This window comes from Netta rufina, assembly GCF_964035555.1.
Source record: "Netta rufina genome assembly, chromosome: 1".
Taxonomy (NCBI): Eukaryota; Metazoa; Chordata; class Aves; order Anseriformes; family Anatidae; genus Netta; species Netta rufina.
The window spans coordinates 126,477,498-126,496,166 of record NC_140123.1 but is presented as its reverse complement, the minus strand read 5'-3'; the positions used below and the strand labels follow the sequence as shown (position 1 = coordinate 126,496,166).

The following is an 18,669-nucleotide window of genomic DNA, read 5'->3' as shown; positions in this document are numbered from 1 at the left end:
ACTCTGTAGCATCATCAGTTCTGCATACGTGAAAGCTTTGCTTTCTACCAAAATACAGCTACCTCTGAAGGGAACGTTACAACTAGGTTACAACAAGCTGTGAAGAGCATCTTGTCCATTGAAGTTAGAGGATTTCAAGACAAAAACAGCGATGGGAATCAAGCTAAGAAAAAGGCTATCGTTTCCAGTCCTACAAAAGAAGCTAATGGGTTGATAATGCCTGTCACTACCCAGGAAAAAGGAAAAACAATATTTAATACATGGGTTTCTTTAGACTGAATCAAGATGGAAAAATCCATGCCAGTGACCTCCTGTTACAGGAGCTTTACATGCAGTCTATAAAAGTAGCAAAAGGCATGCCCTTCTGGCTGCACGGTAGTAAACAAGTCTGAATAGCTCAGTAGAATCATTTCAACAAATTCAATGTGTGAGAGAGACTGCGAAACACGTGGAGAATCTTACTGAGAAAAACAGTAACAAAACTGGGTCAGGTTCCTGTCTCATCTCTTAGATGATAGAGGAGCCATAGAGATTTCTTTCCTATGAGGTATACCGCTTGCAAGGAAATAGAAAAGCTGCCAAGCTTCAGCTGTAGCTGGTAATGCTAATAGTGAAAATAAAGCGCTTTAATTTGTATTGTGAATCAGGCAACTTAAAGAAGTGCTTTGTAGAGTTACTCTTAAGACAGGAATACAGAACAATAGACTACAAGAACGGGGAGCAGGAATGTCAAGCAAGAGCCCTTTTTCTCCAGCAGGGATGCCTTGATCTGCTTACAATTTTTATGAGAAATGGGAGCTGTGGCTGAAACTGTTGTTGCTGGGAAAGCAAGAATAGGGTAAAATCCTAATAAGTTTCTAATTCTTGAATAACAGTTTAAAACAAACAAAATAAACAACCTCACGTGGGTGACAGTTTAAAGCAAGGGGTCTTTGAAAGCAGAAAGCAGGGTTATTGTGTTAAGTAGAAGTATCCAGGAATTTTTATGGACGGTGATGGATGCATTGGATGTGAGCAGGTGTGGAAGTGCCGTTCTGCCCTCACTGTTATTCCGTATGAAACTCTAAAGTGTTGAAGAATGTAAATTTACCAGGCCAGCGAGCATGCTGTATTCGGGCAGTGGAAAGGAGGCTCCATGCTATCTGTAAAAAATGCGCCTGGCTGCTGGCAGAAAACAGCATGCTAGCATTTATAACCGAAGTTCTGCATGTAAGCTTCAAGCACTAACTATTCCTTACGCTCTTACAGAAAAAAAAAAAACAAAAAACACCACGAAATAAACCATTACAGCACTGCCTCCGCCAAACCCCCGCCTCTTGTCTCTCTCGGTTTGCCAGCCTTCCTCCAGCAGGGCCCTGCCCCTGCCAGCACCGCCCCTTCCCTCCCTCACACCGCCCCTTCCCTCCGCCGCGGCCTGGTGCTGCTGGAGCCCCCCGAAACCCCCCGGAGCCCCCACCGGAGCCCCCCGGAGCCCCCCGAGGCCGGCGGGATGCGCTCGGTCAGCTACGTGCACCGCGTGGCGCTCGACTTCGGCGGCAGCCTCTTCCCGCACGCCATCTGCCTGGGGGACGCCGACAACGACACGGTGCGGGGCGGGGGGGACCGGGGGGGTCCGGGGAGAGGGGTCTGGGGGTCGCCCTGCCTGGGTGTCGCGGGGATGGGTGTGCGGATGGGTGTTGTGTGGGGTGGTGGGCGCAGGGAGCGTGGAAATGCACGCAGTTTAAAAGGGTGGAGGCTGGAGTCGTGGTGGTTGTTTATTTTTAATGCACGGCATTAAACAGGCAGCGGCAGGATTCTGAAACAATGCCTGGAGAAGAAGTGAATAATCAGGCATTGCTCTAAGGAGCCACTCTCCTGCTGTTTTACCTGCTAGAGTAAAATCAGGGCTTTCATTTTTCATTTTTTTTCCCCAGACCTTCTGTATTGATTCAAGCCTCTCTCTAATTCTTGTTTTGCTTTGCCGATTCTTCCCACTGAGTGATTTTAATGTATGATCGCTGTAATTCTCACTGTGCTGGGAGTGCTGCCTTGCTCTAATTGTGAATTCCTACCTGCTAACCCGTTTCTCTTGTACAGCTGAATGAGCTGGTGGTAGGAGACACCAATGGGAAGCTCTATGTGTACAAGAACGATGACAGCAAACCATGGACTATGCGATCCTGCCAAGGAATGGTTCGTTTTTTGGCAAAACTTTAAATGGTTGGGCTGTTTGGTGTGGGTCCTTGACTGCCTGGGAACTTGAAGACCAGAGAGGAGTAGCAGCAAGAACTGGATCTGATGCCTTTCATGTGGTAATGAAAGACCCTGCGTTTGCTTACAGCTAGCCCTGTGGTTAGAGATGACGAGCACTGAATGAACACAGGAACTGGGCTTCTACATTGACCCTGTTCCTGTGCACTGTGGGTTTTGCTCCAGAGCTCTGGGTTGTTGTGTGGTAGATGTGTTTCTGTCTTTGGCTATGCTATCTTGTCTTTGAAGAAGCTGTTAAAGAGACTGTTCGTGAGGAGAGGAGGGGGTGGGGCAGGGGTTTATCTGAAAGTGCTGCCTTGCATTGCCTTCTCTCATGGATGGACTCTTAAGGTCTTCTTTTCTCTTGCAGCTCACGTGCGTTGGTGTGGGAGATGTATGCAATAAAGGAAAGGTGAGAGCAGCCAAACTGTCCCCAGCTGTGTCTGTGGGGCATGTGGGCAGTGTGATCCATATGCAGGTCTTAGTGAGCAAAGAAATACATCCTATCTTCAGAAAATATTACTGATTAGCACGTCTCCCTATGCGAGTGCCACAAGATTTCAGAGGTTTGAGGGTTGCTCCCTTTCCTCAGTGGCTTTTATCCTGCTCTGCGCTGATCCGCGCTGTGGTCATGGCCCTTCTGCTACTTGTCTGTGTGTGTTTAAGGTCACCTAAACAAGACTGAGCCACAGAATAGTCCAGACTTCCAAGTAAATTTCTCTGGGTTTATATAACTCCTTTTGTTGGTTTGCTGTTTTTTTGATAGTTAAACCCATGACCAAAGCTCCTAGTTTAGGCACCCTGCCTAAAATGCTGTAGCTGTGCACGCTCTAGAGTGGAGCATAGCTAAAGTGAGGATTGAGGAAGCCGTACACTGGGGATTGCATACACACATCGTCTTGATATCCTAATCTTCTGATAAGAATGAGCAAGAAGTTTGGACCCTACAGAACCTGAGTGGTTTGTATGCTGGCCAAAAATCTTCTTCTGTTCCCCTGTAGCAGTCATTGATCTTGATGGATTCACCCTCATATCTTCCCTTGCCCAGCTGAGTGACAGCTTCTATAGTTTCTAAAAGAGAAATAAAATCAATTGACTTTTTTTTTTTCTCTCTTAGAATCTTGTAGTGGCAGTGAGTGCAGAAGGCTGGTTTCATCTTTTTGACTTAACTTCTCCACCTTCAAAACACCCAGATGCTTCTGGCCACCATGAGTTGGCAGAAGAGCAGAAGCCAGTGTTCAAGCAGCATATTCCTGCCAACACCAAGGTCATGCTGATCAGTGACATTGGTGAGTAGGGCAGCTGGGGTGGGAGTGCAGGGTGCAGGGTGAAGGAATTTGTGGGTGTGAGTTGGGACAGGGGAGAGAGAAAGTGTGCAGGACTCACAGAAGGAAAATGACTACTTTGCTGAAACAGATGTTTTAACAAACACAGACAAGTCCTTGAGGAGAGGAGTGAGAACTTCAGAAAAAAGGAGTGAGAACTTCACCAAACTTGGAGGAGTTGTGGACTCAAATGAGGGCGTAAAGGCCTTACAGAGGGATCTGGACAGGTTGGAGAGCTGGGCGATCACCAACCGCATGAAGTTCAATAAGAGCAAGTGCCGGGTCCTGCACCTGGGACGGGGAAACCCTGGCTGCATGTACAGACTGGGCGATGAGACGCTGGAGAGCAGCCTGGAAGAGAGGGATCTGGGGGTCGTGGTAGACAGCAAGTTGAATATGAGCCAGCAATGTGCCCTGGCAGCCAGAAGGGCCAATCGTGTCCTGGGGTGCATCAAGCACGGCATCGCTAGTAGGTCAAGGGAGGTGATTGTCCCGCTCTACTCTGCGCTGGTGCGGCCTCACCTCGAGTACTGTGTGCAGTTCTGGGCACCACAGTATAAAAAGGACATGAAACTGTTGGAAAGTGTCCAGAGGAGGGCTACGAAGATGGTGAAAGGCCTGGAGGGGAAGACGTACGAGGAACGGCTGAGGTCACTGGGCCTGTTCAGCCTGGAGAAGAGGAGGCTGAGGGGGGACCTCATCACAGTCTACAACTTCCTCGTAAGGGGTTGTCAAGAGGCAGGAGACCTTTTCTCCATTAACACTAGTGACAGGACCCGCGGGAACGGGGTTAAGCTGAGGCAGGGGAAATTTAGGCTGGACGTCAGGAGGGGGTTCTTCACAGAGAGGGTGGTTGCACACTGGAACAGGCTCCCCAGGGAAGTGGTCACTGCACCGAGCCTGTCTGAATTTAAGAAGAGATTGGACTGTGAACTTAGGCACATGGTCTGAACTTTTGGGTAGACCTGTGCGGTGTCAAGAGTTGGACTTGATGATCCTTAAGGGTCCCTTCCAACTCAGGATATTCTATGATTCTATGATTCTAAATTTTCCTGTAGTGCAAGTTCTCCTAACGGGATTGGGATCCTCAGGGATGCTACTTGATGGAAACCAGCACAGTGGTTTCTGAATATTAGGAGTCTTGTGGTTATGAAGGCCTGAGAGAGTCTATCTATCTTGTTGTCTCCCCTGCAGATGGAGATGGGAAGTGTGAGCTGGTGGTAGGTTACACTGACAGGGTGGTGCGTGCTTTCCGCTGGGAGGACCTGTCGGAGAATTCAGACCATGTCTCTGGGCAGCTGATCCTGCTGAAGAAATGGCTGCTAGAAGGTCAGGTAAGGAAACTGGGGAAGAGGCACAAAATTTCAGTCCTATCAACACGGAGATTGTCGTCTTGATGGCCTGAAAGGAGATTTGCCCCGTGGTTGTCCTGTGCTTGCAGGGAAGCTCATGGGGTGGTCTGGGAAATGGGCAGCTACTCTCACCTAACCAGAGAGCATTTTCGTCTAGGCTGTTCTTAAGTGGCTTTTTGTAGGGAAGATACCTTTTACTTTAACTTGGATATTTTGCCTCTATCTGTATTTGTTCAGCTTCTGTCAGAAAATCTGCTACATCCACACAAACACAGTGGAGAGCTCTGGGGTTGTGTAAGGTTCTCAGTCTTTGTCCGTGTTTATCCTGTGCCGCCACAGGTCGATAGCCTTTCTGTGAACCCAGGCCCTGATGGCTCACCGGAGATGATGGTGTCCCAGCCGGGCTGCGGTTATGCCATTCTGCTCTGCACCTGGAATTCGGAGCAGCAGCCTGCAGCCGAGGGACGGGAGAGCTCTGCCTCGAGCAGGTGAACAGCCTAACTGCACGTGGTGGATGCAGAGATTCCGCTGTATGTGGCTGTCACAAGGGGGCACCACCACACCAGCCTTCGGAGAGGGGATGGTGTTACCTGTCTTGGTGAAGCCTGCTGACTTGCTGTGTGCTGCTGGGAGTTTATGACTAAGCCCACCTGCACCCATGAATTCACTTCTTTATCACAGAGTTGAATACTGCTGTTTTCCTTGAGTCTCACTCTTTTCTCCTTGGGTTGGACAAAGAGAGATAGCAAAAGCAGTTTACTGAGGGGGGCTGTACTGGAGGACTAAAACAGGAAAGACAGTGACCTTTATTTCCAGAGAAAGAGGAGTAGGCAGTTTGGGGACTTGTCTAATGGTGGGAAGGGTGGTTAATGAAAGGCTGAGACAAGGCCAGTTAATCTGAATCCCTAGAATTACAATTAGGATTTGTTCACTGTTTTTTTTTTTTTTTTTTTTTTTTTTTTTTTTCCAAGTAAGGTAGGATTGTAGGATTTTCTAATGAGACCCTGGCAGCCAGAGCTGTAAATCACAATCATAAAAGGCAGGATGAGCAGTGAGGTTATTTTCCTTAGCCCTAGAGGGATCAGTGTGGGGAATTCAGGTGCTCCTGTGCTGTTTTCTGAAACTTTAAGGCAGAACCAGAAAATCAACTGAACAGGAGCTAGTCTCCTTGATGTCGCAGAGACCTTAGTGGAACATGAGTACCCTCCTAGCCAGGACCCAGGCCCATACATGACTTGTGACCTACTTGTTCAACCACAGACAGTTTTCCTGAATGAATAGCAGCCAGGCTTGTGTGACAGTAATGATATAAAAACAAACAAACAAAAAACACATTTTTTTTGCCTTGGTTGGAATAGGTGTTTTATTGGCTTTTTTGAGTTCTTTTCAGTTTGCTGATGCATCAAATCATTATGTTTTATTTTTCAAGCATTAGCAACTGTCTTTCATTCCTGAGGTGGCATGCATTCTTTTCATTGATTTTTCCCAGCAAATAATCGCTCTGCTAATGACCAAAATGGCTGCCACTTTGAGCAATCTCTGTCATTTTTTCCTGTTGGGATAGCAGATTATTTCTGAGTATTTCATTGAACTGTTAGCCTATGCACAGACTCAATCCATCTCTGGACTTGGAGAGCTCTGGAGTACACTGCTCATGAGATTGTTCTGGTACAGTCTCCCCCGCACAGTTCCCTAACCTTTCCTGATGCCTGCTGCTTTTCTCCCTAGGGAAGCCCCTGTTCGAGATGTCATTCTCCACCAAACATCTGGCCGAATTCACAACAAGAATGTTTCTACTCATCTGATTGGTAGCATTGGCCGAGGTGAGAGGCTTGAAGCTTGGGATCTTAGCCCAACAGTTGTCTGTGATATTTTTTCAATACGTCAGTCCATCATGAAATCAGCCTGTGGCTGAAAAGTAATAACTTTGAGAGGTAGCTGCAAGAACAGGAGGCCAGCCTCCAAAGGACAGCCAAATGGTTGCTTTTGAGCTTTTTATAGCCTTTGTCCTTCCCTAGCTTACTCTTCATCCAGCACAATAGTTTCTCTGCAGCTTCCACTGGCTTTCATTTATTCATCTTGAATGGCTTCTATGCCCTGCAGTTGTCCTTGATCCTTGCTTTTGCATGTCTGCAGCTTACACCCTTCTTACTCCCTAGATGCATTTCTTTCTTTCCACAGCCTAATTTTAATTCTTGCTTTTGTGCTTTACAGCACTTGATTCCTAATTACCTGTCCTCCAGCAGCTAGATCCTGCTCTTCCTTTATCTATGCAGTCCTAACCCCTGCAGAGCTGCTTCCATATTTCATTTATATCACTGTCCTCTGTCTCCTTTCAATGTATTCTGTTCAGCTATCATGCCTAAAGTCTCCACAGCTGCTGTCTTCTCTCAGCCCTAACACACTGCTGTTACATCCAGACATGTCTTACACTCTGCCAACACTTCCCCTGTGCAACTGCTCTGTGGCGTGGCCTGTGCCTGGCCCACATACTGAACCCTGTTTTGATACCTATGGAGAATGCAGGTATCACCCCGTGCTTGGAGCATAATGCAAGGAAGAAGAAGATTCCAAGCACAGATCACTTTCCGTCCTTGTCTGCAGCTGGCTAGAATTCAGCTGCATTTGTTCTGTCCAAGTATTATCCCCTACAGTGCTGTCTGGGGAGGATTTTAGGCTGTCCAATGTGATTAGAGCTGGGGAAGAAGGACAACCCACTGAAAACCCGCCTTTCACCCCCTCCCCAGAGTACCTTTCTTACCCAGTTCCTAAGCTTGTCATTTTTTCAGCATCTCAGATACTGTTACAAGCACCGTAGTCACAGAGCATGAAATCAATTATTTCACACATACAAAACCTTGCATGTAATGAGAGAAGCCTGTAAAAAATGAAGGCATGCAGAATTAGGGATGAGGAAAATATTATGAAAAGCCCCTTAGTGCTGGGCCCAGTAGTAGTGAAGCAACTAAAGAGTGCAATGTTGACCAGTTCGTAAAGGAGGCACGGCAGATCTTTTGGAACAGAGCTTGTCTGGATAGATGTTAGTTAGAGGTAATAGAGCACCCAACAATCCAACTGTTCACCTTAAGTTCATCTGCAGAAATAGGGTAGTCTGTGTTCTGGGAGTGTGTAGGGTGTAGCCTGAAGCTGTGCATGGGCAGAGGTAAGTTTGCAATAGTGACATTCTGAGGAAACTGCCTGTGGAAAGCACTAAGCTGCTTTCAGCTCTGATGGCTTGCCCCTGACTGACAGATTTCCTGTGTAGGAAGATCTTAGATCTTAGGGAGACAGTGTTTCCTTCCACATTGTCACTCCAAGGATAAAATGCAGCTGTAGTTGAATACAGCTCATCTTCCCCGACCGGGTGTTGTATTTCAAAACCTGACCTTCCGTGTCTTTTCTTACTGGTGGACGGGTAAAGAGTATATTGAAGTGGTGGTCAGGGGAGTCTTTCCTTCAGGTTCAGTTAGTCACATCTGTTGGTGCTGTCCTGCACCCAGCTGCGTGTGTTACAGGTCTTGGAGAGGATACTGTTTGCAGGAAGTTCACAGCTGTAGGGGCATAACCCAGTAAAGCCAGGGCTGGATGTGTGAGCATGGAAGCAGATGTCTAACCTGCTCATGAAGCAAGGGCTCTGTAGCATCTAACCAGTGTTTGGTGAGAATGGACCTCAGTTTCTGCGCAATTTTGTTCTAGTGAAAACAATAATGTTTGTAGCATCATCTCCACAGTCTCATTCGGGAGTTGCAAAGGAGGTGCTTTTGTGCTAATGTGACTGATCTGTAGTCCTCCTAGCAGAATCTCTCTCTCTTTTTTTTTTTTTTTTTTTTCCTCTGCATTTCTTCCTGGAACAGCCAAAATCCACATTCCTGCCCCTGAAGAAAACAGTAAGGATACAGGTGTAACACTCAATTGACATAGGCTGTTCTCCATGTTGTACTTTAGTGATTGTCCTGCCTCTGATTGTGTGTTTTTGGAGCCTGGAGAGGATGTGATGCCGTTCAGTACAATCAGAACTGCCAAGGGCCTGGAAGTACATGCATGGCATTGATAGACTTGCAGAAGCAGTCAGCAGAGCCAGATATGCCTATGTCAGTGCAAACCAAAGAGTTTAGATTCTTGGGTTTTGAGACAGTAGTGCCCCACAAATACAAGCTATCATGAGGCAGGATGGGTTGCAAGACTGCAGATATCTGTTATGCAAAATGTCCAGGCTGGGTAAAAAAGGAGGCAGTATGAGTCAGCTCATTGTTTTGGATCTTTTTTCAAGAGAGGGAGGGGACAATGCTCTTAAAATGGTATCAACTCCTTTAATTCTCTTTTGTATTTGCAGGCTGCTCCAGTGAGAATAGTGGCTCGGGTCTTTTTGCCCTCTGTACTCTGGATGGTAAGTCCTACCACTGTCCTGGAAAGTGGGCCTGTGGGGTAGCCAAGGCCTGTCACTAACTCCAGGTAGGAGACAGGTGCTCAGCCCTTTTGGTTTTGAAAGGAGAGGGAACAGAGCTTCAGAAGTGCTTCCTGAGGCAGGCAAGAGACTCTACCACAGCTCCTTTAGCTGACATGCTTTAGGCATGAAAGCAAAGACAGGAATGTAAGAGTGTCACTGTAAGCAAGCCCCCCACTTAAACCAGGTGTGTGATCACATGCCTGTATCTGAGGATGTGATGAAACATCTTCAAGTTGAGCATGTCTTTCTGTCCCTTATTGAATTGGGTCCCATGTTGCACAGGCTTGTGCTTTCTGGGAAACTTCTTGTTTTTTTCAATCTGTTAGTATCTGCCTTTTTCTTTCCCTATTGCAGTGCTTTCCTCTGTTGATTCCAAAGCATTTTACAAACATTAATTACTCATTTGGCCCCATGGCCTATGGGGATAGAACTATTAAAGCCTTGCTGCTGTGAGCAGGCTGGAGAATGAAAAGGTTAGGTCATTGGCCCAAAGGCATGCTTTGAGGTGGAGGCATGCTTGAGGTGGAGGGTGAGACTAGAACTTACATGTATATCTGCTTACTCTCAAGCTGCCTGCTTACTTTAAACATTTGTTTGTGATGCCAGTTCAGCAGTGCCATTCATGTAAACAAGAGCCTATAAACCACAGCAGAGATGTGTCCTTGTACTTGAAGAGACTTGGGTTATTTCCAAAAGCAGTAAAGGAAATGGATGCTGGAACTCAAGTGTTGGTAAAGAAGAGCTGGCCTCATGTAGGCTGACTACAAACCTGAGCCAAGTTCTCATGCTGTGTCACTGACTGAGGATTACAGAATCATTAAGGTTGGAAAAGACCTCCAAGATCATCTGCTCCAATCATCCCCTACCACCAATATCACCCACTAAACCATGTCCCTAAGCAGCAGGCCCAACCTTTCCTGAAACACCCTCAGGGACAGTGACTCCACCACTTCCCTGGGCAACCCATCCCAATGCCTGACTGCTCTTTCTGAGAATAAATGTCTTTTAATTTCCAACCTAAACTTCCCCTGGTGCAGCTTGAGGCCATTCCTTCTTGTCCTATCTCTAGTTATCTGCAAGAAGAGGCCGCTCCAGCAGTCCAGAGACCCCCAGCTCCCCACAACTTCCTTTCAGGTAATTGTAGAGAACAATAATCGTAGAATCATTAAGGTTGGAAAAGACCTCTGAGATCATCTGGTCCAACTGTCAAAGGTCTCTTCTGAGCCTCCTCTTCTCCTGACTAAACAATCTCAGTTCCCTCAGCCACTCCTCCTAAGATTTGTGTTCCAGATCCTTCCCCAGTGATAGGACAGACTTAATCTAATGAGCTGAACAGAGGGATTCTGTCCAACTGTGTGGAGTCAAGGTGCTGTGCTTGTCTCTTCCCAGACAGACAGGCTGGCCTGCTCAGGCTAGATGTCCACCTGCCATATGTTGTCCTGCTAGGAACTTTCTGATTATTTTGTGGCTGTGGTTCTTTCACGAGCCTTAATGAGACTGGAGGGCACTGTGAGGATAGATTGGTGTTTATCTTATATGAGACTTTGTCTCACAGATACACACTTCCCCCCACCCTCCAACACACTTTCTGGCACTATCACAGAATCTCTGGGTAGTAGGAAAATTGTATGATCTAAGTGTCCAGCATGGTTTTAGCGTCTAAGAGGATGTGTGTATACTATTACTCAGTGACCTTTCAGCTGTTACCTGCTCTCTTGAAATTGTGGGACATGCTGAGAAGCTTCTAGTTCACGTAGTCTCATGTGAGACTTGTTGGCATATTGTACTCAGGGAGAGGTTGTTTTGGACAATTTTATTGTTTTAGAAAGCATCCAGTTATCAGGGCTGCTGCTTCCATTTTTCCTTTCTGTTTTCTGTTACTGCAGACAAGATAATAGACTGCCATCCTTCCCAGAAATGAGACTGTCTGTTATCAGCCACAGTCGGTACCATGCCCTCCCCTCCATACACAGACCTCAAGTGTTGGAAGAGTGTGGAGGACCTAATTTTAGCAGAAATTGTGCTACCTTTTAATATTTTCAAGGCAATCTTTTTTTTTTTTTTTTTCTTCCTTCCCCATTCAGGGACACTGAAACTCATGGAAGGGGCAGACAAGCTGCTTTGGTCTGTGCAGGTTGATCACCAGCTGTTTGCTCTGGAAAAGCTGGATGTTACTGTGAGTACCTCTGTGAATAGGTCTGGGAGGGAAGGAGTGAAGACAAAAACTCAACATGGTTTTGTGTGTGTGAATTTAGAAAGGGCAGAGGGAGCATGACTCAGCTGAAGAACTGCTGGGATTATCTCAGGGTGACACAGAGTGGTTCTGACTGTGCCAGTGCATTCTGCACTCATGTCAGTCTGTCTCCCTGCAAGAGGTTGAGCTGTGGCTGCCTGTATGACCTAGTGAACCCAGCACCTTGCTATGAACTTTTACATCCCCTAGCGCTCTTTTGTCTCATTTCAAAGGTGAATGGTTTTGCAAACCGCCAATGCCCCAATTTGTCTGCAGGCTCTTAGGATGCATAATCTTTATGATAGAGAGGAGATGGTCTCCAAGAAAATGAAAAATGATGTAACTTGTTCAGTTAGTAGTGTTCTGTCTCTGAACAAGCAGGAAAGATTCCAGGCTGTCTCTGTGAATTGTTGATGTTTGTGCTAATAAGAGATTTTATGGTTCCTGCAGGGCAATGGGCACGAGGAGGTGATTGCCTGTGCATGGGATGGTCAGACGTACATCATTGACCACAATCGAACTGTTGCCAGATTTCAAGCAGATGAAAATGTCAGTGCCTTCTGTGCAGGTGAGGATCCTGGTGGCAAAGACAGCCCTCACAGCATTTCTCCATCAAAGCTACTGACGTCCTCTGGGGAACCTGGGATCCTTTGTCGGCAGAGGAATTTCCCTGGGGTGTGTATACTGCATGAGGCCCTGACAGTCTTCCATCTGATGGGATCTAGGATAATCAGGGGTGAGCAGGGGTATGCCTCTGATTGGTTTAGCGTTGTTGTTTTTTTCTTGTCCTACTTGAGTGCTACAGTGTTCTCTTCCCCACTGCTTTTTAATTTGTGGTCTTCTAAGCTGTTCTCAGGTGAAGATAAGGAACCCCATGGAACCAGCCTGAATCTTGACTTTGCTAATTCCTTTCTCTCAGACTTGCAAGAAGCAGCTCACAAATCCCCAGGTTCTATGCATTAATAACATAGTTTAGAGACACCTACTCGGATTGTCTCAAAGCAACTTAACATAGCCAAGTCCATGCCTCTGCTTCTCCCCCCAGGGTGCTCACTGCTTTATGCTAACATCTTTGTTCTCTCATCGTGAGAAGTTGCATATTTGCTTTCTCTGTATTGTGGGCAGTAGCCACATTCTCCATACTTCTGCTTTTCATAGGCCTCTATGCATGCAAAGGAGGATGCAACAGCCCCTGCCTGGTTTATGTCAGCTTCAATCAGAAGATCTACATCTACTGGGATGTGCAGCTGGAGAGAATGGAGTCCACCAACCTGTTAAAAATCCTGGAGGATGACCCAGAGTTTGCCAGTCTTCTGAAGGAGCTAGGTGTGGGTGAGTGCAGAAAGGGTGAGGGGTGTACAGGAAAAAAAAAGATGAAAGTTCTCAGATGCTGAGAACTAGGGTTCTAGGTACTTCTTGAGGAGGGGGGCTACTAACTCTTGAGAATCCCTGACAATTAATTTTCTCTCTTTTCTGTAGATAAAGATGACGTTTCTGCAGTGAAAGATCTGATTCACAAAACACTGTATTTTCCTGAGCACTATCAGCGTAATGTCTCCGCACAGTGTCAGGACCCTGCTGGAACAGACTCTGCCTACCACACTGCCCTCCTGGATTCCTTATAACAAGTCACATAAAGATTAACATCTTCCATCCCAACACAAACTCTTCTCTGACTGGAATCGAATATTCACACCTCAGGAAGATTAGACTGTTCTTTTTCCCTCTGTCAAGGCCTCTGCTCAGCAAAGGGTGTACAGGCCAGGTTGAATGGAGGGAAGCGCTTGGCTGTAGGCTTCAGTGAAGGTGGCAAGTTGATTTGACTTTAGCTGAGAAAGCTACCAGGACAGCAGGAATCTAGTGTGTTGCTCATTGGCCTTCTGTAGTAAGATTCCATGTTCTCTACTAATGAAAGTCCATTATGGGTGACTGTGGAGGAGTACTAAGGACATTTATAGGAGAAAATGGCCAAGCTCCATCTTGGTTATGGCTTATTCTTACAACTGCTTTAGTGATTACTTCTTAGTTCATAAAAAGAGCTGCAAACTGAGGAACTGAATTAGGGAGTGAGCAGGCTGGGGCTTTTCCCTTCTCCACCATTAGGTTTGTCTTTAAGGTAGGCCCAAGCATTGTTTGCTTTTGCTCTGCTGCTGTCCTATTAAAAAGTTGCTCACAAACCACCTCCTGTTCTGAGGAGCTAGGGACATGAGTGAGAAGAACCACAAATTGCACATGTAAAGTGTCAAGAGAGAACAGCTCCAGCAAACCACAGCTGTACTCAAGAAGCCTTGCTTGCCTCCATTCTCTTGGGCAGAATGACTACAGAGATGTCTGTGACTTAGTAAAACACCTGTGAACTGGGTAATAAGAAGAATCTGTGGTGCTGTGATGGCTTGTCTGTTCCATAGCAGTGGGAATGTGAAACTTTCTTCTGTCTTTGGAGAGTGCAGTGCTATTTTTTGAGTCCTGCACAAATGAAGGAAGTGGCCTGGAGTGAGGTGTGTTCTACTTGCTTGCATGTACATGTAGAATCTAGAAAAGGCTATTGCTCACCCAGGCTGCTCATATTCAGAGGCACAGGGGTGTCTTTCCACATGTTGCTGGTGTTCTGCTTTTCCCCTCAGCTTGCCTCTTGCCTATTTCAGCTTATTAGGATGGGAACAACCTGTTGTGTTGCATCTATTACCCTTTCACATTTTTGTAATGTTTTATTGGTTGTGTATAATGGATGGAGCAGTCTTTCACCCTTATGGCATCCTAAGAGGGTGGATATGAGAGCAAATAAAACTAATTCAGCGGTCTTCTGTTAGTAAATGACATTTAAAGGTCTTGCAGGCTGTTTTGTGAAAGGCTGGTGTGCGATGCTCTGCAAAACATCCAAGAGCAGCCCTAACAGGAAGAATGAACTTTGTATGGAGGAAAGAAGTGTCCTGCTATTTGGGTCAAAAGGTCCATTGCTGGAGTAGGCCCTATGTGGGAGAAGGGCTTGTAGTTTTTCCTTGCAATTCCCATTCACAGGTGTATAAAAGCTTTACAGAGGGCAGCTTCTGTAACTACAGTGGAAGTTTCTCTCCATTTTCATGACCTCTGAGAAACATATTTGCATGTTCCCTTGTAATACTAAGTGCTTGTGTTTGACTAGACCCTCAAGGCAAGAACTCTCCAATCATGATAGTGCTTTGGTGACAGTGTTGGTCAGATTACTGGAAGTTGGGAGCAGTAAGGCTTGAATTTGTCATTCATGGAGAGTGTAAGGACCATCTACTGATGGGATAAAGCAAGGAGTGGTCTTGAGGCTTGTCATCTCTGGGCTTGTGAAGTAACCTCAGGAAATTCCAGCAGTTCTCATGATGCTGGGATATACAGCCTCCTGTCCCACTGGGCAATCACCTTACAGAACATAGCTGCTGGTGGTTAGTTTGTGTGACACTGTGGGCTCTCATTTATCATTTTGCTTTCCTAATGAAGATGAATCCTGTACTGGCTATTAACTAGATCACAGTAAATTGTTTTCCTGCCACTTTGAGGTTTGTGGTTCCCCAGACCTAGAGCTGCTGTTCTGATCACCAGAACAAATGAGTATTTTCACTTTTCTCATTCAGAATTTCAGGTGAAGTAGTAGCAGCTACTACCCTTCTTTCCTCTTCTGGGGGCCCAGCTGAGTTGGGGAGAAGCAGAGAACCGTACAGGTGGGGTGAATAGGTTGGTTTCACTCTATTCTGAGGTACTTTTCTAGCCCTGTTGCTACGTGATTTTAATCTTGCACTTCAGAATTAGGACCTGACACTGAGAGGGACCACAGTGGAGCAGGGCTCTGCAGAGCAGATTTCCAGAAATAAATAACAAAATGACATTATAGCTATCCCTGGGCTGAGCAAAGAGCATGTATCTTGACACGTGCTGTTCTGTCCTGAAAACAGAATGCGGATCTTCATCTACTTTGGGCTGTGTGTTTTGTTGTCCTTTACCCCCACACCCTTTGTACTGTGACTGCTGTCTTCCACACTGGGGACAGAACCAGTATGAGTACAAATAGTATCAGTGCCTGAGTTCTTGGTCATGGCATAGACAACCTGGTATGTGTACTGCTGCAGAGGTGTTGGATTCTTTTTGCTGTGTGTGCTTTGATGAATATAATTGAAGTTCTACCACAACTTGTGCCTGCTGTAGCCCCACTTAGCATCTTGTTTGGCTTTGGTAGCGCAGGCATTCTCCACAAATTACTCTGCTTGATCCAGTGCTGGGATCCCAGAGGTTCCTGCAAGCAATTGCCTGGAGCACTTCATTTGCTTGAGAGTTGGGCCGGGTTCAGCAGATCTGTTAGCTGGGTTTTACAGGCTAGTGCAGTGCTACTGCATTGGAGTTCCTTCCCAAGGCCTAACAGCAAAACAGGATTGCCTACACTCATTAACAGAGAACAACTCAATGCTCACAGTCCATGCCAAATGGAAACCTTTATTAGCAACACAAGCGCAAAGGGGACACAAATAGTTGTATGACTGAAACTGATTTATGTCAAACAAACTGCATTACAGGTCAAATGATTTCCAAGGAAGAAAGTAAGTCAAACTTGATTTATTTTAGTTGAAACAGGAAAGTGTTAGTGGAGAAAAACAGTATTTTCCTAGGAACCATCTTTAAAAGAAAATGGGACAAAACATGTAATGTTGGACAGGGCAAACCCGTACAGCCTAGCCCTCTTCTGCTGGTTAACACTGCTGTGTGCTGTGCAAGCCCAGGCATGCTTCACTGTGGAAGAACAGAGATCAGAAGGTATGGGCATTATATACCATCCAATCGTGAAAGCATCTGAGAAGGAAGACAGTAGTGTTTGGGGGTTTTCTCTGACAGTTTTTTTTTTGTGTACAGTACATGAGTTGCAGATGTTTTGTTCCTGTTCCCTTTGTGCACAAAATAAAATGAAACCTCTACAAAAGAGTTAATTGGAACTTCTGTACTGTTCCTTGGGCAAAAGATGACTTCTCTGTTCTTTTTCATGCCCTGAACCCTCAAAGTGACAATCAATAGACTGGCAGCTACAGTCAATGCTTCAGACTATTTCCAGTGCTGTCAACTTTCTGTGAAGTGTACAGCTGCTCAGAGAAGGAGCCACATATGCTCTGTCTCTGGAGTGGTGCAGTTATATTTTCATTGTAACTCATTGCCTGTTCATCCTTGCCAGCCACTGCAATTCACAGCATTGGAATTAGTTGTTCCTTTCCATGCAGCAGCAAATGTTGTTTGCTGCATCCTGCTCAGCAGCAACTGGTGCCAGGTAACTGGTACCAGGTAACAGGGCATGATTTGCAAGCTATGTTTGTGTGTCCTAGTTACAGCACGCAGCAAGTGAGGAGTCCAACAGTCTCAGACAATGGGGATGTTTGTAGACAAACTATTCACAGCTTTGGTTGTGAGGTTCAATTTACTATCAAGAAAATAAAGGGAGGGGTTTGTTTGGTTTACCTGAGAGATAATAATGCTGCTGGCCATCCCTGTTCCCATTTTTGTGATCTCTTTGCTGAATGCAGTTATTTCGATTACTCTTCAGGTGTATCCTGGTATTTGCTTAGAAATGTATGTAGCATCTCAGTGCTATTCAGTTCCATAATTCACTTGCTAGTGAGTGAGCCTCTGGGAATATGGATGACTAGAGGGCTTCCATTCCTTTCAAAACCAAGTGCCTCCAAGCTCCTGGCAAGACAACTGATGTGATTATGGCTTCAGGATGGTGCACGTTTTGTGGATTGTGTTACCTCTTGCACATAAGGCTTGGAAGGGCCTCATACAGTCATACAGCCCATTTCCCTATCACAGGGTCAGCCACATGGATCTCATGCCCGAAATGTGATACCTGCTGCTCTGTTCCACAGACTTGTTTTGATAGTTCCCTGCAGACAGTTTTGCAAGTGTTATATACACTCTACAGAAAAGTAGCCTTAGCAGGAGCTGACCACCAAGGCAATTCAAAGGGATTCTCCCTAAAATGCCATTGTCTACGTTGAAGGGGTAGGACTTGTCATGAAGAAGCCAGTGTTGGCCACACAAGATATGCCTAAGTCCTGCTCTAAGGTGGCAGTTCATACTAAATTTCTACTTTAGTGTGTTTTGTTCTCTTGTGAAAGACTTCCTTCATTCCCTTTGCCCCCCAAAGGAATAGAGATGACTAGAGTTGGGAATAGGGAAGTTTGTATTTTCCAAATGAAACTACAATTGAAACAGTCTTAAGCCTTTCCAACCCAATTAAAAAAAAAAGACTTAATGTGCTCCCTGACATCAAAAGATTCTTAAAAAATAACCATGTATGTGTATGTGGATGCCCTTTTTAAGAAGGGATCATCAAATATACTTGGTCCTGACATAAGTGAGAGAATACTGTAAACTGTTGGTGTCATTCAGCAGATTCATGCAAAGCAGTTCACAGCGAGAAATAATCAGATGCACAAGTAGAAGAATATCAAAGAAGTATGATCTGAAGCTGCAAGATATGGTGACTAATGACAGAAGTCATTAGCCTAATGTTTGTAGGAGAAGTATTTGCCAGTCATGCCAACTGATACTGGTAAACACGTCACAAGTTGTATCTGCCAGGCTGTAACTCCACTGTTTATAGTGTTATGTTAAACTACAGAATCCAACAGCTGGTTCAGGGGAAAAACAAACAAACAAACAACAACAACAAAAAACAGACACAGAAATGCATGTATTCAGCTCTGGTGAGGCCGCACTTTGAGTACTGTGTGCAGTTTTGGGCCCCTCAGTACAAGAAGGACATCGAGGCCCTGGAGTGTGCCCAGAGAAGGGCTACGAAACTGGTGCAGGGCCTGGAACACAAGTCCTGTGAGGAGCGGCTGAGGGAACTGGGGGTGTTTAGTCTGGAGAAGACGAGGCTCAGGGGAGACCTTATCGCTCTCTACAGCTACCTGAAAGGAAGGTGTGGGGAGCTGGGGGTCAGCCTCTTCTCACAGGTGATAGGACAAGAGGTCAGCCTCTTCTCACAGTGATAGGACAAGAGGGAATGGCCTCAAATTGCACCAGGGGAGGTTTAGTTTGGAAATTAGGAGACATTTCTTTTCAGAAAGAGCA

The 18,669-nt window shown here is 45.9% G+C and overlaps 1 protein-coding gene across 1 annotated transcript; it reads left to right on the top strand.

Moving 5' to 3' along the window:
* Nucleotides 1-1,404: 1,404 nt before the first annotated feature.
* ITFG2 (integrin alpha FG-GAP repeat containing 2) lies at nt 1,405-16,418 on the top strand. The gene is made up of 12 exons (XM_084291282.1): nt 1,405-1,585; nt 2,077-2,172; nt 2,600-2,641; nt 3,347-3,518; nt 4,749-4,888; nt 5,246-5,394; nt 6,635-6,729; nt 9,240-9,293; nt 11,438-11,529; nt 12,037-12,154; nt 12,745-12,918; nt 13,066-16,418. The coding sequence occupies exons 1-12, from the start codon at nt 1,490-1,492 to the stop codon at nt 13,209-13,211; spliced, it is 1,374 nt and encodes a 457-aa protein (XP_084147408.1). The 5' UTR covers nt 1,405-1,489; the 3' UTR covers nt 13,212-16,418.
* Nucleotides 16,419-18,669: the final 2,251 nt, after the last annotated feature.

What these genes read in the sequence shown, in the direction of transcription:
- ITFG2 (XM_084291282.1), top strand. Translation starts at nt 1,490, where the DNA reads ATGCGCTCGGTCAGCTACGTGCACCGCGTGGCGCTCGACTTCGGCGGC. An exon ending in GGGACGCCGACAACGACACG is followed by an intron (nt 1,586 to 2,076) that starts GTGCGGGGCGGG and finishes TCTCTTGTACAG; the next exon opens with CTGAATGAGCTGGTGGTAGG. An exon ending in ATGTATGCAATAAAGGAAAG is followed by an intron (nt 2,642 to 3,346) that starts GTGAGAGCAGCC and finishes TTTCTCTCTTAG; the next exon opens with AATCTTGTAGTGGCAGTGAG.